This window comes from Lutjanus erythropterus, chromosome 14 (assembly GCF_056507025.1).
Source record: "Lutjanus erythropterus isolate fLutEry1 chromosome 14, fLutEry1.hap2, whole genome shotgun sequence".
Taxonomy (NCBI): domain Eukaryota; kingdom Metazoa; phylum Chordata; class Actinopteri; order Lutjaniformes; family Lutjanidae; genus Lutjanus; species Lutjanus erythropterus.
The window spans coordinates 19,657,235-19,681,201 of NC_139330.1; the positions used below are offsets into that span (position 1 = coordinate 19,657,235).

The window sequence follows — 23,967 nt, forward strand, 5'->3', positions numbered from 1 at the left end:
GTTACGTCATTTTATGTGCATGACTTTGTAACATCAGCTGAATAACATCACTGAAATGGGAATACTTATAACCAGGAGAGAGTCGGGGAGACCCAGGGCATTTCTCACACAGGGCAAGTCCTCCACTCAGAAACAAGCTAGATTGATAACACGAAGCACATGCTCAGTAGGATACTTTCTCTGCCTGTGGATAAGGAGCAGAATCGTTTTACCTCAATAGAAGTAGAAGAACAAAAAACTGTTTTTGAGATATGAAAATTCTGGGTGTACAGTATTGTTCTTTTGCTCTCTAGAGTTTAGAAGGCTGTATATTTAAACTTTTTAACAATTTTATCTCCAGGTAATTGGTTAAAAAAAGCATGAACTAACTATGTATACTGTTATATATATGAATTAAATTTAATATTACAATCTTGTCCTTAATACATAAAATATATGAATTGTATTATTAATTATTGCACATATCCTCCAACCAAAAGGTGACTAGTGCAGGGTTTCCCAAACTTTTTCATGTCAAGAACCCCCAAAACAGATGCACATTAGGCCACAGATAGTATAAGCAGATTTTTTGCTGCCTTCAAATGAGGTCATGTTTACCATGTTCTGGAGATGAGTCCATATGAACACCCAACCATTGTGATATTCACAACATCATACGATGAAATTTTCTGAAAGCTCAGAGTTCATGAGTCATGCACACAGCTTCCTATGTCGTAATTACAAGTTCAATTTAAATGCAGCGTTTGTCTAAAGGAAACCTTTTCTGAGCCGATGTTCCTCCCCTTCTGGTGGACCACAAAGACACTGTACTTTGGAGAAATCTAAACAATAATCACATAGCAAGAGACAAGATGAGAATAATTATTTTGATCCTGTTTCAGCTGTGCCATGAATTACACATATGATGTTTGTCAATTTAAATGATTATGTTAAACGTCAGGAAGGTTGATGTTTGTTGTAAAATGTATAGGACTGTGAAGACATGTTATTAGAAAGACTACACACCCAATGGTAGTATCAGTGGTAACTCTCTCCACAGAAATGCCTGATAAAGTTAAAAGGTGTTTACAAGGTGTTTACAGTAATGAGGGGAGTATATGTAGCTAGTCCAATTAAGCTGGTTTTACCTGACAACCCTGGTTTCAATACTGTATTCCTCCATCTGCTGGGGACCCCTACAACCCACTGAAGGACCCCTGTTGATCCCCAGACCCCAGTTTGATAACCGCAGGAGTTGTGTCTTTCGAGAAGTCTATGCGTTGGGAGGGCTCTCCCCTAATTTAACCTAAACTTCCTGCCATTTTGCTCTGACGGAATTAAGCTAACTGACATTAGCTTTAATGTCAATGTTAGCTGGCTAACGACGATTGAGACGGCAGTTATTTAAAGTCTAACGTCTAACTTGTGTCTTAACGGTCCGCTGACCGACTGAGATTTATGAGTAATTCGAGTTTAGAGTTAACGACTAGCTCGTACTAGCCTCCTGAAAGTGAAACAATACGAGCAACAAAAGCTAAAATAACATATTCATTGCCTAACGGAACGTGTTAGGTAGTTGGTAGTTAAATTTATCGTAGTGTAACCATTTAAACCCGACTGTAATTATGCCCAACCTCCCAGCCCAGTTCTGCCGGTTTCAGTGATCGGCCCCGTCATGTCGTTATGCGTGAGTATTGGCTGGTTCTCACCGCAAATTATGCAGATTTCTGGACGTCGGAGGAGGAGGGCTGGAGGCTGGGTCAGCGGAATGCTACGTGTCTTGGAAGTCTCTTTTTAAAAACCCCCTCGTCTTCTTCGATTACCGCAGCCAAAAAGTTTGGAGGTTACAACTGCGAGCGACAGACAAGACAGACAGACTCCCCCCTGACGTTCAGGCCTCCGTGTGTCCGAGCCCGGTCTTCAGCAGCAGAAATGTCCGGAGTGAAAAAGCTTCGCACGGTAAGTAGATGTGGAGATGAGAGGGCAGACGGAGAGGAGAAACAACCGAAATCCAAGCTGTCAGTGAAATGTGTGGGAGCCGCCAGCGCCCGAGATGTTAAACTTGTAAATTATGTTAGTAAACTAGCTTAAGTGTCGCGTTAACACACAGTTATAGTCTGACCATCCGCGATGCATTCCGCTTCTTGACGATTCTGTTATCGTGCAGAAAAAAAAAAACGGGACACGTTTTACTTTCTCCTCCAAAGGTAATCCCGGATTGTTACTTTTAAAGCCCATCGTCGACAACATCTCGCTCACTTTCGTGCCTCTTTACAGTAACTAACTGCCAGGTGTGATGGTTACAGCCATGACGCTCAATAGGCCGGTTGTTGTAGTAACGTCTCCATGTCAATCTGGCCCATTCATAACGCTGGGTGTCTTGTGAAAGGGAGAAAGGAGCCCCTGTGAGGCGGCAGGCTGATGCTGCACAGGAATTCTCCTGGCTCACTTGGACAGCATATGTGGAGTCTGCCCGAGGAATGAGAACAGCAGTGGAAACACTGTAAATTGTGAGCTCTTAAGATATTTCCATGCACCGGCCATATAGCTGAAACGGTGCACAGTTTAAGGTGTGACTCCATATAAACCTCGATACAGCTGAGTATCAAGTAATTTTTGATATATTGAAGTGTTTGAGTTATTTTTGAGGCAAACGTGGAAAATTACTCCTTCCAGTTCCTTAAATATGAGCATTTGCGTCTTTTTCTTTCCTTTTTATGTGATTGTAAAAAACTTTGGGTTGTAGACTGTACTTTGGACAGATAAGTATGTTCTGATAATGTCTGGGCAAGACTATTGACTGAGAAAATAACAGACTGGTTGGTTTATTTGCATATTGTATACATAAAAACAACATTCTTGATAAAATATTCATATTATTATATTAAGAAAAATATAAATAACAATAGTCATATTTACAAAGTGTCAAGACTAGGGATGGTAATGTCATTAATCAGTTAGTCGCTGTTAAGTATTTAACCATTTAAAAATGTATTTATCAGTAATTAATAGATAGTCTAGAAATGGCAGTAACTATGCCTCATTTGTTGAATAAGGGCACTTAATCATGAACTTAAAATGAGAAAAACAAGGGAAAAATTGGAGAAAAAATGAGAAAAAATAATGTGTATTGTATTTATTAAGTAATAATGATGTTAGTATTTTCACCTGTGGCACCTTTTCAGGTGTTTTTTTTAGTAATGATAATGTAGATGTTGATTATATTAAGCTGCCCAAAGTGTTACTTGGACAAAGTTCTTACTCTTTTACTTTTTGCATTATTGTACTTATGTGATCAGCTGAGAAATTTGAGAGCACTTTTTCATAGTTTTATCTATTGTGATTTCCCGAGAAACAGGATGTAAGCTGAACTGGGAGAAAGATTTTTTTAAAAAGAGTTACATAAGGTTCTCTAAATTTGTAAAAAAATAAAAAATTAAAAAAAATTAAAAAAAAAACAAAAAACAAAACAAGAGCTTATCGTACATTTGTTACACAGGAATGCAGCTGAAATGGCTTTACAACTGGACAATTTATTGTAATAGCAAGCAGAATGAAATAAGGGAAGAGACAAAAAAGAAAGTTTTCTTTAGTTTCTTAACTAAGATCAATAATAGGAACTCGTGATATTTGCATAAAAGCATGTCTAAAGAGAATGGTCTTGAAGTTTTCTCTTTAATAAATCAACAGTTATGCAGTGCCGTATGATTTTTATGACAGGGCACAGACCGAAAAAATACATCATGTTCCCAGGACTGTTGAAAGGAAGGAAGAGAGGATAAGGAGCAGTGTGTTCTGTGATGGAAGAAAAGAAGGTGTCTCCTTTGTTTTGGATGAATAATGTTGTTTGTTCCTGACTCGCTTGAATCATGTGGGTGTATACAAACACGGGGTGTGTGCTACATTTGGGGAAAATTATGCTTATCATTAGTGTAGAGTAAGTATTAGTAGTTAGTACGTTAACACCACATGGTTACAATGACAGTAGTATACATTTACATCCTTCTGTAGTATTGAATGTCACACTTATGTTACAAAATGGCACATTTTTCCGGCAAACTAAGTCTTTTTTGGTTTTTATTTTTCAGTATCAGCAATGCCCATGTTGGTTATAAATAAACCAAGCAAATTCTCTCCAACTATAAAATCTAACTTTATGTAATGACTTTCTAATATCTTTGATTGAAACATGCCTTTATGTGTGATGTGTCAAGGTCATTGAGTGTCACATTTATGTCAGATGACAACTGAAACCCTACAAGGGTCTGTTCAGCAGGATATAGGCAGAGGGGTAATGACTTAGAGGTGGATGATGGGAGGGGGTGTGAGTATGCAAAAAGTGAAGCCAAGTAATGGATGTAGGGAAGACGGGAGAGTGGGTGCAGAGGGCGAACGTGTGGGCATGAGCACTGCCACATCATCGCTGGGCTGCAGGCAGCACACTGGACACATTGTCCAGTCACTTCTCCTCCACCCTCCATCCCTTCCAGGCCTCCCCCCTCTACCCCTCCCCTCCACAAGTCAATACAGCCCCATTTATTCACAGCCAGGTCCACAAAGTCACTTTGGGCAGGGTGTGTAAAGCCAGTTACGCTCTGCTAAACTGGATTCTAGTTGCTGTGTAAAGCTAGTATGAGGTGTTAGTTTGCATGACTTGACAAAAAGGTGTCTAGTCTGGCATGGTATGGCCTGAGCCTGCTGACAATATGTCCAGTGTGTATATATTCTACACAAATAGCATACAGATGTTTCAAGGTTTGAAAGTGAAGATGGAATGTGTGTTGCATATCATAGTAAAGGGGATAGTTTGGATAATTTGAGGAGGTCTTGACTTAGTGTATTAGCTACAGTAGATAATGAACTGCTGTCGACAGGATCAAAAGTATTTTAGCCACTTAAAAAAGGCTCATATAAAATCAGTATCAGTTGAAGTATATGTTATATTTAGAGTATTTTTTACCACTTTACTTTGGTGCCAGACAGTCTTTTTTGATGAAAGCAACCAAACTGTATAGGCAAAATGAGTCATTTTACTTTTATGGTGCTTGTCTACCACTGCCTCAGTCAGATAGGTTGTTTGTGCTATTGTATGATTTTGGTGTTTTCGAAGGATAGTTTGGATTCACTGAAGTAACACAATGGCACAAAGAAACAAACAGGATGAGGCAGCAGTAGATTAGCAACTCCTGTGCTCTGTGAGTTAAATGACTGATTTCACCAGGGAAGTTTGGTTGGTTTGGAGAGAGTGATAGTTTGCTTTTGTAACAGCAGTTTCCTGTCAGAGAAGGCTGTCTGATGGCAAGATTAAACAGTGAAAGTATTTTAAATATAGCATACACTGATATCGATTTTTTTCGGTGGACAATGTGACTACTTTTTTTGCTGACCCCATCCACAGCAGTTTATTGCTCAGCTTACATGCTGCTGACTCCCTCTGCTTCTCCAAACTGGTGGCATGTTGTCAGCATCTACTGTAACTAATTCACTGACTATTGATAAGTACCTCATACAACCTCACATCAAAGAATCCAAACTATTCCTTTAACATGATCTGAAATAGTACATTTAGATGGCAACCACTTGCAACCACTCATCTCCTGTTTGCCTATTTATTGTAATAAATAATTTCCCAGAACAGCTTTAGTCTAAGAGTGGTTTCTTCTGTTTTAGGATCTCAACAGGTCAACCAACGTGGTGTACCAGGCTCACCATGTCAGCCGGAGCAAGAGAGGGCAGGTCGTGGGCACCAGGGGGGGCTTCAGAGGCTGCACCATCTGGCTCACTGGTAAACTCAATAGTCTTGTATGAGATCATGAGTTGACTCCTATATCTGCCATGCACATCAGATAAGGTTTAATCTGACATGGACTATTTTAATGACAGTGCCTCATTCAGCCCGCTGCTATGCTTGCATGTCTTATCACATTTTCCCACCAGGTTTGTCTGGTGCTGGGAAGACTACCATCAGTTTTGCCCTGGAAGAGTATCTCGTGTCCCATGCTATCCCTTGCTACTCGCTGGATGGAGACAACATTCGCCACGGCCTGAACAAGAATCTCGGTTTTTCTGCTGAAGACCGTGAGGAGAACATCCGTCGTATTGCTGAGGTGGCCAAACTGTTTGCTGATGCCGGGCTGGTGTGCGTCACTAGCTTCATTTCTCCATTTAGCAAGGTGAGGAAAAAAGTAACAATCATGTTCTGTTGCATATATTTCCACTAAAGCAGGGTTTAGTGTTTGATGAAAGATTTTTGGTGACACTTTATTTGAAGGGTGTGCATAAGACTGTTATTATATTGTTATAACCATGTCATGGCACCTGTCATGCGCATGAAGGAGTCTTTATCTTTATGACTGTTATCATTAAGTGTTGTTCGGTCAATTACGTTATTTGTAATACATAGTTTACATAATTTGAGATGTCTTTGTTATGATGACTAGACATTAATCAAGCCAACAGTAGCATTGTTATGACAAATTGACATTAACCAAGATAAACGTGTTTTTTTATGACAACTTGACTTGGGTTTGGCTCCTGGCACACATTGGCTGAGTCAGGTAATTAGGTGGTTCAAATGGTGCCACTTTAGTTGAAGTGTAGGAAATAATTCACGACACTGTAACAAAATCATTTGACGGTGTAAAATTTAATGACATCTTTATGACAGGGGCAAAATTGTGGTCAAGGAAAATGTTCATGACACACTTATAATAGTCTCATGACAGCCAGTGTCAGAACCAACCACATAACAATTTCATGTAAAACAAAACATAAAGATGAACAGTCTCTTTAAGTCAAGATAATGTCAAGTTGTCAATAACAAGAACATCTCAAGCAATCAACTGCTTTAAAAATAATATAATTGACCAAATGACTCTTAATGACAACAGTCATAAACATTCATAAAAACTCCTTCATGTTCATGACAGGTGTCATGACATGGTTATAGCAGTCTTATGCACACCCCCTCAAACTAAAGTGTTGCAGAATGTAACAGTAGCAGTAGACTGAAATACAATGTAACACTTTAAACCACCATTACCATATTTTTTCCCTCATATGGCTCTCCTAAGTTCTCTCTGCTTAAACAGTCTGAATAAAAACGTTTTTTTAAATGTCTGTGTTCAGTGTAACCATGAACAACCATGAACTTAGACACGGTTTGCTGTTTTAGTAAACAAAATGTTGCATTTACTTTTTTTTCATCTATGAGTGATCAAAGGGCCAGATTGAGGCTGTTCAAACAGCGGCCTGTGGGCCGCCAGTTCAATGTTCCTAATTTAACCTGCTTTTAAATGAAATATACGTGTGTCATTTTCTTCCACAGGACCGTGAGGAGGCGAGGAAGATCCATGCAAGTGCCGGGCTGCCATTTTTTGAGGTGTTTATCCATGCTCCTCTCGAGGTGTGCGAGAGCAGAGATGTAAAAGGACTTTACAAGAAGGCTCGTGCTGGAGAGATCAAAGGTCTGTGTGGCAACTTTTGTCTCAGCAAACTCTACCCCGATTTTTTACATTCTGCTACTCTATGAGTCACGCAAGTAATGCCAAGCCCTTTCACCAACTGCAGGGTGGTTCACTTAAGGCTGAGGTCATTCTGTACTTTACTGAAGTAAAATGATGGAGTTTCAGTGACAGTCCTTTTTATGGTTTTTACATTTGTTTGCAGGTTTCACTGGCATCGACTCAGATTATGAGCGTCCGGAAGTTCCAGATCTTGTCCTGAAAACTGGAGAGCTCTCAGTGAACGAATGCCTCCACCAGATGTTGGAGCTGCTCAGGGACCAGGTGTGTGTAACAGACAAGAACCTTTTCTGCTCAAGACTGTCGAACACCAGACTCCCAGCATTTTCAACTTGTTGTATCTCGAACAGACTTTCATCATCCATCATAAATGTCAAATGCTAATACCCTTAAGTCTGTCTGCACATGGAATAATATATACCCATTGAAATAAGCAGTTTATATGTGACAGAGGAGGGTCAACATAGTCATGGATGGGCGAGATTAGCTGCTTTCTCAAATATGTCATGTCTGTACTGTAATAAATCATAAAATGATTTGTCACCAGAGATTAAGAGAACATTGTTAAAACAGTTAAATTGAGCAAAAGGCAGGCAGTCACTGACCTCGAACTCCAGTGTGTATTTTCTGGGCAGTGGCTTTTGTTTTCAAGATAACAAGCTTAACTTTTCATTGAAACACAATTGACAGTTCTAAACTGCAGATCAACTTGCAGGGTAGGACTTTGTCCAGCCTGAGCTTTGTGTCTGAGGAAGAGGGGGCAGGGGGAAACTCTTTTTAACCATACTCCAGTCCACATTTTTGAACACTAGGGTGTTATATGTTGCTCATTTAAAACAAAACAGTGACTTTAAATATTAAACACGGATCTTCCATTCCAGCTATGATGACTTTCCTGTGAACCTGGAGGGGACTGTAACATTTAGCCAGAGGTGGCAAGCATTAGATGGTGTTTGTTTGCTCAGAGCTGATGACACTGTTGATCTCAGCTGGGATAGTAGGCCTTTGCAGCAGCCAAAGATAAAAATTCACCCGTAAGCAAATAACTACACAATATAAAACATGTGGTATCAAAATAAAAATTTAGTCTAAGTCGAAAACTATTTTTTATGAAAATAAAAGACTACTAAGAATACTATTCAAGAACTTCTAGGGAATGACTCTCACTTCCCATGAGGAAAAAAAAACACAATATAAATCTCAGTGTTGCTTTGTCCTCACAGTAATGTACATAATGTAAAAGTCTGCTGTTCTCTTGCTCTCTTTGGTCTATCTACTCACAGATACAGACAAAGAGTTCATATAATGTAGGTGTAACATTTATTCTGGTGCCAAGAGCTAAATCTGCTGATAAAGTATGTGTGTAAACACAAGCTTTTATTGCCCTGTCAGTGTGGCAAAGGTAAATTACTTTCTAAATAAAACATTGCTGCGTCAGCATGAGTATGTGAAAAGATTTTCTACAGCTAGCATCGTGTTCCCATAGGTGCATTGTTTAATAAACGCCTAAAGGCAAACTGTTGACAGTTACTACATATCTGCCATTTTCACCAGGCAGATCAAGCTTTCTCTGATTTCATGCACTGACCTCAACAATCAAAATGTCACATCATAACATTCATTCAGTGCAGTATTGTTCAGCAGCTGGTAATAATATTGTATTCCCAAGCACTTTAAAGAAAATGCAAATACACTGAAGCATGCCACCTTTTCTTATCTGCTAAAATTCAGTGCAAATAATAGATTAGGCATCAGAGTGGAATACTGACTACAGTTTGAGTGATACAAAGTGATGGGATGTTCCTGATCTCTGGAGACTTTCAATGCTTGGTAACACGAAAAAAGGATTCAAGTTTGCTATGTCTCTCTACTTGGTGCCATCAGTTATTCTTTTTACAAATATACAATATAGTAGAATATATGTTTAATAGATGAAGAAAGAAGAAAGGATAAGGGCAAGAAAATAGTAAGGTACTAAAAAAACAGTACAGTATAAAGTTGCAGAAAACAGTATACAACAGTTTGTGCAGTATAAATCAGTATAAAAGTCTGTCCAAAGTCTGATCAGACTTTGGACAACATGTAAATACAGACAAAATACCTGATAGGACAGAAAACCAACATTACTCTGAAGGAGAAAACTGTACTTGATACTGGATATAATGTGGCAGGTTTTGAAAATACAATAAAGAGTTCATCCTGGCTTCAAAACTTTGAAGAGCATTGACAAAATAATCTCTTTGTCGAATAGAGATTGATAAAATTACATTGGACATTGGACAGTTTCCTGGAATATTTAGAGCTACAGCTGGTGGTCCACTGTAGACTGTTTGGTGCAGGTTGATTTTTATTCATTAGAGAAGAAAAGAAGAAGGAAAGAAAAAATAAAAATAACCCATTTTCTCTACAAACTCTACTGTAGTTGCCCAAAGCTTGAATCTGATTGCATAAATTTGCTTCAAAACAAGTTTAAGTGTTCAGCTTAATTAACTATGAAAATGTAGATCTCAGAATTAACTTTACTTTTGTCCTGTAGTTTTATATGGTTTCCATGCTAACTTGCTACCTAGACATACTCTTATCATAAAATGTAGCAAAAATATTTATAACCAAAACTGTAGCAGCTGCACCTTAAAGACTGAACACACACACACACACACACACACACACACACACACACACACACACACTGTAAGTCAATACATTACCATGGAGCTGCAACAATTTGTTGATTAATTTATTAATCAATTAGTTTAACTGGAGAAAATTTGGCAAGTATTTTGATAATCTATTATCATTGTAAAATGCCAGACATTCTCTTCGTCCAGTTTCTCCCATTTTTGTTTTAGTATATGAAATATCTTTGGTTTCTGAGCTATAAATTGGACAAAGCAAACAATGTGAAGACCTCATTTTGGGCTCTGGGAAATTCTCACAAACTGACAACATAATGTTAACTGATAATGAGTTGTTGCAGCCTGATATTATCAACCGTATAGTACTAATACTAATGTCCCCTTTTTCTCCTTGTATTTAGAATATTGTACCAGGCGAGATCATGGAGGAGGTGACTGAACTATTTGTTCCGGACAACAAACTGAATCTCGCTATAGCTGATGCAAACACACTTCCCACCATCAGCATCACCAAGGTAACATGCCGCTCGAGAATATAGGCTTCTTTTTATCACACAGCAAATGAGCAAGGGGGTCAATAATGGACATGGCAGAGAGCTGCTCATGAGAAGCCCATAAACATTCCCCACTGTTCGGACTGTGTGTAACTGCTCTGAGTACTCTGGGTACTAATAAAGGCATAAAAGCCTACCACACATGCTTGTCAAATTGATTCCCTGGTGGTGAATGAAGGTTTCTACCAAAAGGAGAAGAATAGCTTTCTTTTTCTGAAGAAAGCTAAAATGTCCTATATTGTTTTCCTGATAAGAGCAAATATAAAAAGTGCACTTAAATCAAGACCTTTTCTGAAGTGGAAACATATGTAAAATGTTATGTAATGTCTTCAGTATCATCTTTCCTTCATGCTGTTTATGATGAGTGTTTTTGTCTGTCCACAGCTGGATCTACAGTGGGTGCAGGTTTTGGCAGAGGGCTGGGCGAGCCCTCTGAAGGGCTTCATGAGAGAGAGAGAGTTCCTCCAGGTCTTACACTTTGGCAACCTGCTGGATGGTGAGACACGACTGCACCATATTTTTGCATATTTACTCTTCTGATAACCTGCCAGGACAGTATCTTTATAACACAAAATAAGACAGAATACACATTTACAAATAAATGCTGCTGACTGCTGTTGCTGACTTTTTATTTTTAGGTATAATAACAATACTATACAACTGAAAAAACAGCTTATTTCCCAACAGAACTATCCAGTCTCACCCAGAAACAAGAGAGGGGTCAACCAAAATACCATGGTTCATCCCACATGTGGGTACAGGATCATACCATATTTAAATAAAGACTTCCGCCAGTTAACATTCATGTCTCAAAGACAAACTTATCATTGTTGCAAACCTCATACAGTACTGTACATGTTCCTAAAGCAAACCACAGACAGCAAAATTTGTTTTACACAGAAACACAACAGAAAAACAATACAACCTCTATCTATTTAACAGTTTTTCTAGATATTCTGACAATGTAAAAGTTTTTCTCATTATTTTAGAATCTTACAACAAAAAAATGTGTATGAAAAGCTCCTTTCTTAAATGATGATATATAGGACAATATAAAAAGATGCTTTTGTGTTTCTGTCTCATTCAACTCACATAACTAAGAAAAACGACCCAGTTCTTCTAAAACATCAGAACATCCAGTTTCCAGATGTCATGGTAAGATACCGCATGTCAGTTGGGCAGAGAACTTTTCTTCTTTTGATTTAAAAATATCTTCTAAATTTTGTTTAATTCTATTTCCTTATGATCTGATTTGATCTGAAAAACAAATCAAATTTAATCAAACCAAAATTAACTTCCTCTTTCAAAATAGTCTGCCTACGGACCACATATATGTGCGTCCAGTCTTTCCTACCCATGAGTTTGTCTCGCAGTCTACTCATGAAATCAATCCGATGCTGATTTCATATACTGATTAAGATAAAAACCAAGATATTTATATGAATTTATACACTCTAAGTCAGTCACCCTGTTTTGTTTGATGCACCCCTGCAGCCCCTTTATATATGAACTGCACCTTCATCAACACCACCTATCATGTTTCAAATTATTTCATTTTAATCGATTTTAACTGAATGTTGTTAATGGCACAAAAATTAATATTACACTTTCTTTTCTTGCAATTGAACCGTCAACATTTAGGTTGGTTGGTAGCACTTGGAGTGGCAGAAAGTGGACATTTCAGCCTTTACCAATGGACTGGTTGCACAGCAGACATTTTGACTTGTCAGACTTGTTTTTTTGGTCTTAATAATAAACAGTTCCATTAACAGTAACAATGACAGTGAACCAGCATGCACAATAGAGGGACATCCCATAACTGGAATGCAACAGTCCTTCATACAACTTTGAGTTTTCTGGTATGACATGTCAAGTGCTGTGCAAGGAGTCCATTTTTTTCTATTTCAATCATTTATCTATTGCTTTCAGCTGTCTGTTTCAATTAGTTATCCATTACCATTTATCCTTTTGGCATGTTTCTGCTGTTTATTCATTACATATTATCTATTTTAACTATTATCCATTATTTTTAGCTAACTATTTCAGTTGTTTATTCAGTACTTTTAGCTACTATTTGAACTGTTCATCACTTTATGCTACTGTTTCAACTTTTGTCACTTGCTTACAAGTTTAACACTATCACAACTACAACATGTGGTGTTCAAGTGTTACAGTTGACTCAATTTGTGGATATATATATTTACATATATATATATATATATATATGTATATATATTACTTGTTTGAGGCTGAACCCAAATACAGACACAGACAAGCAGATAAGCTGAAAAAAACAAGGATTTATTAACGATACTGTCTAAGTCTCACAAAAGACAGGCAGGAAAATGAACTAACAAAGTACTTATACTGGCAAGCAAAATAAACAAGCCTCAGAGCTAGAACCATAGTACACAGACAAAAGCTGAGCTATGAACTGGTGAAGACTGGCTGTGCAGGTTCTAGTTGGCAGATGATGATGGCGAGCAGAGACAGGACCCAGGAGAGTGACGGATGGAGACCATGTTTGCACATGCAAACACAGATAGATACACAGGAGAACACTAGGTGACACCAGTTAAAACAGGAACAAGAGCCATGACAGCATGTGGAATCACTGTTCTAAGTGCTCATCCCCAAACATAAATCTGCACTTACTGTGATGAACATGAGATGCATTTTAAGAGATTATAGTATTTTGTAAATAATATTTCCTTTGGTTCACTGGTTTAAATCACTTTGTCCTCCTCTATCTCAGGTGGGGCCATCAACTTGTCTGTCCCCATCGTCCTGCCTGTGAGCACTGAGGCCAAGCAGAAGCTGGATGGCTGTGCGGCGATAGCTCTTGAGTACCAGGGCTCACGTGTGGCTATCCTCAGAAACCCGGAGTTCTACGAAAACCGCAAGGAGGAACGATGTGCCAGACAGTGGGGCACCACTTGTCCACAGCACCCTTACATTAAGGTAATGAGCCATTCATCACACACAGTTATAATACCAATGTCTGGTACATGATTGCACTGCAGGCAGTGAAATCCTCTTGTAACTGCATCATTGTGATTTTGTGGCAAACAAAACAGAAATCAAGCTCCAGAAAAAAAACATTATATAATTAAACTCAGTTCAAATGCAGTGATTTTACCTCAACATTAATTCTAACTGCATGGACACTACAAAGGTTAGGCTTGTTGTTCCTGTGTTTGTTGTAGCGTGTGGCTGATGGGTTGGCTGACACTAGCATCCCAGTGAAGATTCATGTTGCTATCCAAGTACGCTGAAACAGTTTAAAGCTTTATATTAAAAAGTGATTTTTCTCAGACTTGTTGCTGCACCAGTACATTCTCAAAAACTACTAAAATAAACCTGGCTTGTGCTCAGGGTCAATACTAATAATTAACTATTCTTCTAATCTAACAGTTAAACCTAATACCACAGTACAAATTATGTCTGGGCAAAAAATGTATATGCAATACATGAATTAATAAAACGTTATAAACCAAACATTTACTTTTTCACTCTGTGTTTTTGTGTATATGATTTCAACAGACACCAACTTGGTAGTCATTTAAAAAGAATATCGCAGACTTTCCGAGTTGTTGTTCAGACTTACCGGGATGACATTCATGTGAATTTTCACAGTCGAATTCATTTTTCTGATTATTTCTTAAATATAGGCGTGGCCACAGCACAAAAAGAACTTAATCACCCTGTAAACAAAGGAGAGTATTCAGGAGAGAAACATCGACCTGCAATTCACCAGGGCAAAAGCTTAGTGGACAATAAAAGGTTATGGGGTTGTATAAAAAAACTTAACTAACATGAGGACAGAGGACAGAGCTGACTGAGTTAGTTTTTCCTGAGATTTGAAACACAGGGCTTTTCTTGGGAAGAGGCAGAGTCCTTATACCCCATTATTACCAGTTCTAATGCTTTTTACAGACTGGAAGTGGAAGAACAGCAGGTACAAACCATTTTTAGCCAAGTATGCAAAAAGAAATCAACTGAGCCGGATGGCTTGTCTGCCTTTCTGCTAAAAAAAAAAAAAACCCACCAGAACTAACTGCTGCAGGGTGTCCTATTTTTCAACTGTCATTTCCAGTCCTCTGGAAAACGTCCATAATCATTGCTGGGTTTAAAATACCATGCCCATCTGCCAACAGTGACTTTAGACCGTTACTTTGACATCTGTAGTGATGAAGTGTTTTGAGAGAGCCATAAGGGTTTTTCACACTGCTCAGGGCTAAAAACATTCTTACTGTAGAACCATCTTAGCGTAGTCTTATGCGCGTCATTGTAGAATGTAAACATTAGTCGCGTGTTCCAGCAGACATTTGACCGAGGGCTAGTAGAAGTCAGTTTGAATTTTGGGCCCTGGCTAAGAGTATGCAGTGTGAAAAGCATAGTAAACATAGTAAGCATTCTTACAGATGTCGTTTCAGGTATGGATCCTCTTCAGTTTGCATAGAGACAGAATCAGAGTACAGAGGACAAATTATACAGCCAGATTCAGTCTCAGCATAGCACACCTTTTTGATGACATCCATCTAAACCCTTTTATTATCTAATGTTTTAATTCCCTTCTTAATAAACAGGTTAAGGTCAATTGCCCCCTCTCTGAGGTCAGACACTGTAGCACAGGGGCTATGTGAGCTCACCGATCCTTTTTTACACTGAACACAAATGAATGCACAAGCAGACAGCCGAATAATTGCATCATCAAATTTTCAGATGACACAGTTAAATTAAGCCTGCTGTATGGTGATGACTGCTCCTTGGTTTATCACAAGGAAAGTGTCTGGTGTAACGGCCACCACTGTATTCTGAATGTTAAAGGTGCAGTGTGTAAGATTTAAAGGGATTTATTTGGCAAAATGAAATATAATATTCATAAGTATGTTTTCATTTGTGTATAATCACATGAAAATAGGAATAGTGCTCTGTTACCTTACAACGACTGTTTATATCGAAAGAGAGTTTTAGAAATTGTATTTTACACATCTTTCTTATTTATGTATGTATTTATTGTTGTGTCTTGATGTACCACTGTACTGTTTTGTTGGCTATGTTTTGTATTGTTTTTCAGGTTGGTTGCAGGTGTTAGTAGCACTATTGCCCAGGCCTAATTTCACCACAGTAATATCACATATCTTATTTTTTCCTCAATCATTATTCTCTGTTTATCACCTTGTGCAGATGGTCATGGAGGGAGGTGATTGGCTTGTAGGTGGTGACCTGGAGGCACTGGAGCGAATTAAATGGAACGATGGACTTGACCAGTACCGCCTCACTCCACAGGAGCTCAAACAGAAATTCAAAGACATGAAAGCAGGTTAGTAGTAGTAAGTAGCTACTGGTGTGACACTGATGATTAATACCGTTAAAACCGTTCCATAAATATACCATCAATAGAAGCTGGTGAGAAAACATAAACATGACAGCGATGTATTTAGCAGTGCACCATTTGTCTTTCAGAAGAACTTGACAAAGGACCAGATGAAATAAAATGGTAAATTTAAAGCTGCATGGTGATGTTTGTGATTTGTGTTAAGACATATTGAAAAGTAATGAACAATGAAATATGATCACATGTTTTAACTCTCACTCCCTCACTTGTATCATTTATTTATCTACACCACAATACAGTATGTGTTTTGGTCATGTTTTTGTTTTTTTTTTCAGTTCTGTTTTGCTGCCCTGTGGTCTCATCCTGAGTTTTGTAACTGGTGCAAGCATGTTGTGATGTACATTTAACAGATGAGGCTGACAATATTCTGCATTTTTTTATGGTTAATGAACCCCATGAAAAGGCCAAAGCCAGCAATGCTGTCTGCAGCTCTCAGAACCAAGCAGGTTTTTTCTACTGAAGATGTAAACCGGGGGTGGAAATCATATGGCCTGTGGGCCAGAACCAGCTCACCAAACAGTCCATTGGATGACTTCACAAAAGAGCGGAAAACATTGCAGAAATCAGCACCAGAATATAGTTGTCTGAAAAACAGTGACTAGATATTGATACTGAACGTTGTGCAAATTATTGTCAATCAGCAGCTTCAATACAAAATAATTTGACACAGGAGATGTATTTGTCCCATATATGTACAAGAACACATAGTGAAATGTGTATCAGACTTGTATTTTAAACATCGTTGGAACTACTACCATGATCTGTATACTGCAAAGCACATGTAATGACAGATGACTGACTGAATGTGGAAAAACTGAGATACTGTTGAAATTGCACTTACTTTTCTAAGATAATTAAGGTTTATCAATTGAACATTTTCAGAATGTACTTGAACTTCTTTAAATAACGAAGGGAGCAAAGTGGAGGTTGGTTGGTTGTTATTTATAGTTTATTATGCAATGGTTTTACTGGTCCAGCCCACTTGAGATCAAATTGGGCTATATGTAGTCCATGAACTAAAATGAGTTTGAGATGCCTGATGTAAACCTTTAGAAACAGATTAAAAATATTGATTCAGATTGTTAGGAAAAGCTTAACTTTTCCCTGTAGTTTCTAATCAAAAGGATGTACTCCATTTGTTGGGGACTATTTTCTGCTACAGATTTGGTCTGTTAGTGAGTATTTAGTAGGGCAGGGTAGCCGTTCTCAATACCTTTAAGGTATTGATTGCAGTAACACAACACTAAGTAGTATCAAAACTTCTCCAGTCTGATCCCTTTTCCAACAACAGAGCTCTGTGATTTAGAGGAATAAAGTATATTATGTTTGCTACATACACAAAACTTGTTACAAGCATCAATCCATTGGTGTTTTCATGGGATTTCTTAACAATAGGAAAAATATAGAATATCAGCCAGGGGCAATTTTGATGGCAGATGTATGAAAGTCCAGTTTAGTTACATAAACAGCAGTGTGAGCATGTTTGCTGTGACAGCTGTTAAAATACACAATTTCCTGCACATATTTAGAGCTGCACATATCATGAAGCTCCACTGTAATACCGCTGCTATTTCTACAAATACTGTCATTGTGTGAACTTTATCCTCTGCTCCTTCATTCTGTCCCTTGTAGATGCGGTATTCGCATTCCAGCTGCGTAACCCGGTCCACAATGGTCACGCCCTGCTGATGCAGGACACCAAGCGCCGTCTGCTGGAGCGAGGCTACAAGAATCCTGTCCTCCTGCTGCACCCGCTCGGCGGCTGGACCAAAGATGATGACGTACCTCTGGACTGGCGGATGAAGCAGCATGCTGCCGTCTTGGAGGAGGGCATCCTGGACCCGGCCAGCACCATCGTCGCCATCTTCCCCTCACCTATGATGTACGCCGGACCCACAGAGGTGAGCGGTAGTGCTGGTTTATTGTTTAGTCAGACGTTATGTTCAGTCTAGCTGTTGACTGTTCAACCATTTACCCATGGTTTGTGTATGTGATTGAATATTAACCTGTTTGTCTTCAAATTCCTCATCAGGTTCAGTGGCACTGTAGAGCCAGAATGATTGCTGGAGCAAACTTCTACATCGTTGGCCGGGACCCTGCAGGCATGCCTCACCCGGAGACTAAAAAGGACCTGTATGACCCCACCCATGGAGGCAAGGTCCTCACCATGGCCCCAGGCCTGACCTCTGTGGAGATCATCCCTTTCAGGGTCGCAGCCTACAACAAAACTAAGCGGGCTATGGACTTTTACGACTCAGAGCGGTGAGAAGATTTTTCTCAGTCAACATTTTGGGGAACTAAGAACCTGACAATTGACCTTCATGACAGCCATACAGATATGAAACAGTAATATGAGCACAGGTGTTAATGATATTTATTAAAGTCCTGTCCATTTAGTGTAGCAGACTCTTTCCAGTGAACCAACAAGCACAATAGCAGCATCCTGACTCTGTTTGACACCCGGAAGTGCTGCTTGCTGTAATGTCAAGAAATGCTTGTCTGTTCAGCTTCACACTCAGTTCTGCACTACCTTGGTTTCTCAGCAATACACTCGCCAATTGTGAAGTCAATCAGATCAACAGTTCTGGAGATATGCAAAGGACAGTAATACACACATACAGTCAGAAAGCGATTCCTTCTCTTATAGTTAGATAACGCTGCTACACTGCCACCTATTGGCTAAATGGCATCAAATTTCAGCACTTGCATTCCCATCAGTCCTCAACAATACACCCAACAAGTGTGACGTCAATTGGATGAACAGTTCCTGAGGTATACAAAGGACATACGTACATACAGACAAACTTTGTTTATACTGTAGTTTATCCCACAAAATGGCTGATGTTAAAAGGATCTGTGAAGAGCTCCTCCTGACTTGAATTATTTCATAAAATAGTCACTTAAAAATTACCACCATCACCACTTTATTTGTCACTGCATTTTTTTGAGACATATAATTTGTTAATACTCTATTATTGGAAGAATCCACAACACTTGTAATAATCTATCCTCTCCACTCTCTCCACACTGCTCCTCCTGATTTCTCTCCCTCTCTCAGACATGCTGAGTTTGAGTTCATCTCTGGAACCAAGATGAGGAACATGGCTCGGAGTGGACAGAACCCTCCAGATGGTTTCATGGCCCCCAAGGCCTGGAAGGTGTTGGTTGAGTACTACACCTCTCTCCAGAAGGACAAGTAATCAACACAGCTCCCCAATCAACAGCATACTATACTACAAAAACATGATAGTCAGCTCTTAAAGAGGTTTTTATTTTAGATCAAGTCTTGTTTTATGCATTTAGAGTGATGAATTTAGTTTGCTATAAACAATGATTCATTGTGGAACAGCTGGGGGGTTTGTACAAGTCACCAAATCAAAATGTTAAAGCATTACATTTTTACATTCCTATAAACCTATGTGATTTATAAATCCATTGTTTGTTTATATGCATATTAACTTAAACTTATGTATTTTAATAAATTAATGGTAACTAGAGATTCTTTTTTATTTTTATTTTTTAAGTTTAGGAGCACAACCCAAGGGAAATCAGTTTTGATATATACATGTAATTATCTAAAGGATGTATGACAAAAAAACATTTTATGGCAATTATATCACTGGGTGACAAGTTATTTGTATGACTTGAACACAGTTTTATCACTACCTACAGTGCCTATATGTTTTACATGTATGGATGTTGATTAATTCATCGTGTTAACGTTTCACTTTATTGTGAAATACAACATAGATTTTTTTAAATAATGTGAAAGTGCCTTTCTCTCAAATGTCAATACTGTTAAACAGCAAATACTTCAATTTTAATGCTGGCGTTTGCTTGAAACGTCTCTGAGATTTGTGTGATTTTATAAAATGGGCATGTACATTCATGTAATAAAGGCCTGCTGTTTTCAAAAAACAATGTATGTCTAATGCAGTAATAAAGGAAATTATTTGTTACTATGAATCATTGGTGACTGCCTAATGCTGAGATATTGTGTAAATAAGATTAGATAATATGTTCATTAATGTATCGGATTGAAATGTTTTCTTTTCTGTGATATCAAGGTGCCACTGATTATGCAACACACTTTACATTAACTTCTGTCTGTACAAGGTGCATACTTATCAATTGAAGGTTAAAGGTGGTGTTGACTGGGCAGGATGGCGTACTGCTGCAGCGAAGCCTAAAGTGCAATGCTGCCATCTGCTGGCAAGAATCAGTGCAGGAAAAGACACAAAGCACAGAGCAAGAAACTACTGGAAATGTATAAGGGCACAGACAGGTTCTGTTTCCACCTGCCAACCAAAAACAGTTTGATTTTCTGTTAAAAAAGAGTTAGAGAGTGAACTAGACCAGGGATTCACAAACTTTTTCATGTCACAATAGATGCACATTACATCAGGAACGTCCAGGTTTAGAGGATTTTGTCTTAAGGAATCCCCCTCTATTTTCTTCATTTTTAGGTATGCAGATGCAAACAGTCAATCAATAATCAAGCTGGGATAATCATTTAATTATTTTAAGCGTTATAAGGACATCAGAATGATGATCCCAAAAGCATGGACACACAATAAGGTTAGGGACCAGTTAAATAAATAGTGGTGGCAATAAGGAAGGGATAATGTGCAGTCAGCAGGTTGTTATTGTGAAATAAACCCTGACTGAGTGATGCAGGACCCGAAGCAAATGGTCTTGATTCATCCTGAAGGAGCTTATTTGACAATGAAGACATTATCCTGCTCATTGCACAGTTAATTATTTTACACAAAATATTGATTTAGACATAATTTTATTCATTTAAAAATGATTGCATTCTTAACAATGATCTGTTCCTCTCAACAATGGCCTGTTATACAGAAATAACCAGGGGTAGAAGTAATTAATCACAAATACTAAAATTACTGTACTTAAGTAGTTTTTTTGGGGTACTTGTACTTTTAAGGGTATATTTTCAAGTCTGTACTTTTATTTATATTTAAGTATGTACTACAGGATGTAATCTGTTTAGTTCAATAGCCATGGCAGTAACTGCACCTTATTTGACATTTTTTATCTGGTGTGACTAAACTTCCATTTAAAATGAGAAAAAAATATTTTTAAAAAAGAGAGTGTTTTGTGTCCTATAAATTATTGTTAGTGTAGTCAACTATTGCCTCAGGAAAAGGCACAAAATCTGCAAACCTTGTTTGGAGACGTGACAGTGACATCAATGGTTAAAAGTAACTAATACTCTGAGTAATTCTTTTGATGAATACTTTCTACTTTTACTTAAGTATTTTTCTAACATCAGCATTTTTGCTTGTAATTGAGTATTATTTTAGCACTATAACAGTACTTGAGTCAAGTATTTAACAAAGTACTGTAATAAAAAAAAAATACAATGATGGAAGTTACAAAATGAAACCTATAATACAGTACATATTTATACTGAACAGCTACTTCACTTCTTGTTCTTCCAAAAAAATTAAAATATTCTTACTCCTTTTGCTGGGGACCCCCTACAACTCACTCAAGGACCCCTGTTGGTCCCTGGACCCCAGTTTGAAAACCACTGAATTAGAGTTTCAGCAGTCTCAGTCAAGTGGAGAGATTTTTTTAAATGATTGAATATCTTTTGCATGTGTGTTTGCATTGTAAAACACTGTATTTGGCTCTGGACTGGCTTTGCCAGCAAGATCTTTTATAGCAGATTAAGGAGATCCTGAGACGCTTTCAAATTACACTTAAGAGATGGTTGAGTGAACATGAAGGACTGATTAATTTTACCAGTCATTAAGCTGCATGGGCTTACACTGCTATGAGATGAGTGTTCTTCTATGAGGAGAAGCAGCGTCCCCCTGTAAGAAGCAGATTCCTAATTAGCCTCACATGGGATCAGATCATTTAATCTGCGATGTTCCAGGTAACCCCATTTAAATCTGCTGAACTGCACCCTCAGTACTTATATAAAATCTCCAACTACTGTACATCCAACATGTCATGTCACTGAGAAATGAGTAGGGCAGTTACAGGTGTAAATCTCTTGTGTCCTACAGGCCCAGTTATTCTGAATATAGGCTAACACCCCGAAACGTGATGTGCTACCTGTCAGAGCACACAGGTGTTCAGCACTGACATGAAGGCTGATGTACAAGGCTGCTATTTTAAATAGGTAAATGTCAATTAGTTATCACAGATTCTATCTGGAACGGTTTGCACAGTCATGTTGCACGGACATGGGTCAGGTTATGGATGTGAAGATCATGAATGTCATGCCCGTCTCATTCTGTGGCTGGTGATGTTTGGTTCCACTTTATTTTACAGTACACTGTGTAACAATCCAAACTTGGTATCACATTAGACAAAAACTAGAAATGTTCTTTATTAGATCGTAGTCATCTTCGTCAGACTAATTAGAGAATAATTTGGCATGCATTACAACAGAACTGTACTGTGAACTAAAGTGTATTTTTTTGCCCACTGTTTGACTCTTATTAAACTTATTAGGGAGTAATTAGGGACACATTACAACAGAACTGTACTGTAAACTAAACTGAAATCACATATCTGTTATTTGCAAAAATTATAGATGTAGAGGAATATTTTGTTGATGGGTGACTGCACAAACTTTTTGTAATACTGTAGGCAGCTAATGTGATATGCTTTGTTCTAGAAGTAGCAGACATGATTTCACTTTAGCTAACAGTACAGATCTGTTGTGATGTGTCCCTAATTCGATTCTAATAAAGTCTAATGAAGGTTTAATAACAGGTCTAATGCTGTCTAATAAAGATTGTTATTATGTATTTGTTTTGTCTTATTTCATACAAAATAAGCCTTGTTGTGTCTTTTTAGTATTTAATACTGTAAAAAAAAGTGTGACTGTATGCTGGTCATCTGAGCTGCAACTATTACTATCCAATTAATCTTTTAATGAACTGGTCAAGAACATGTTAGAAAAAATGGGAAAATCCTCATCATAATTTCACATAGTCAGAGGTGATGTAATTCCATATTGCTTGTTTTGTCCATCCAACAGTCCAAAATCAAAGATATTCAATTTCCATTTGCACAGTTGGAACTAGTGAATCTTAGCACTTAAAAGTTAAAATTTTTGTGAATCAACTAATTGATAAATTGACTAATTGTTTCAGGTGTAATCTAAACCCTTTAAAACTCTACAGTAGGGATGCACAATATTGTTTTTTTTAAAATCTGATAACCAGTAATGACTTGCTTGTCATGGCAGATTATAATAAAATAACCAATAATTTCACATTTTTGTATTTTAAAAAGAAGTTCATATGATCTGTACTTAATGCACGCCTGAGCTAAAGAAAGTTTAAGACGACTTAATATTCTACAGCTCTGACCGAGCCAAATCTAATCATTACTGTTACAAGAAAAAAAAACAATGGTTATGACTTTTCAGGGGTTCATTCACTTTTTCAAGTTAAGTTCATCAAACAAACAAACAAAGAAACAAAAAAAAAAACAAAAAAAAAAACACTTTTGATATGTACTTTGGATTTTATAGAACATTTGCCTAAGAATTAAAATTTAATGCTTTGACAGTCTGTCAAATCAGATATTATTATAGTGGGCTAATATAAGGCAATACTGATATAGACAGATGTAGCTACGGTTATTGGCCAAAGTTTATTGTCCCTGATGTTTATTGTGCATCTCTATCTTATACTACCTGCAACTTTTGATTGCATCCTCATCATCAAAGTCTTTATTAGGCTTACATTGTGTGTGTTTGTACAGGGTTAATGAATAACATTATAATTGTTATTATTATTATTATTATTGTTGTTGTTGTTGTTGTTAGTAGTAGTAGTAGTAGTAGCAGTACTAGTAGTTATCATTAGCAATATTACAATAAAATA

The 23,967-nt window shown here is 37.8% G+C and overlaps 1 protein-coding gene across 3 annotated transcripts; it reads left to right on the plus strand.

Annotated features, from left to right (window-relative positions):
* The first annotated feature begins 1,539 nt into the window (after positions 1-1,539).
* Positions 1,540-20,059, plus strand: LOC146315489 (bifunctional 3'-phosphoadenosine 5'-phosphosulfate synthase 2-like). 3 transcript variants are annotated; one of them, XM_084735765.1, is made up of 13 exons: positions 1,668-1,938; positions 5,650-5,764; positions 5,917-6,152; positions 7,307-7,445; positions 7,648-7,766; positions 10,540-10,653; positions 11,077-11,188; positions 11,794-11,847; positions 13,448-13,653; positions 15,883-16,018; positions 17,726-17,994; positions 18,126-18,355; positions 19,152-20,059. In XM_084735765.1, exons 1-13 carry the CDS (start codon positions 1,912-1,914, stop codon positions 19,291-19,293), a joined length of 1,899 nt encoding a protein of 632 aa, XP_084591891.1. In that variant the 5' UTR covers positions 1,668-1,911; the 3' UTR covers positions 19,294-20,059. The 3 variants fall into 3 exon arrangements, with proteins under 3 accessions (XP_084591893.1, XP_084591891.1, XP_084591892.1); XM_084735767.1 differs by lacking the exons at positions 18,126-18,355; positions 19,152-20,059 and adding an exon at positions 16,162-16,195 and having other exon boundaries at positions 1,540-1,938; positions 17,726-17,863; XM_084735766.1 differs by lacking the exon at positions 11,794-11,847 and having other exon boundaries at positions 1,672-1,938.
* The last annotated feature ends 3,908 nt before the right edge of the window (positions 20,060-23,967 follow it).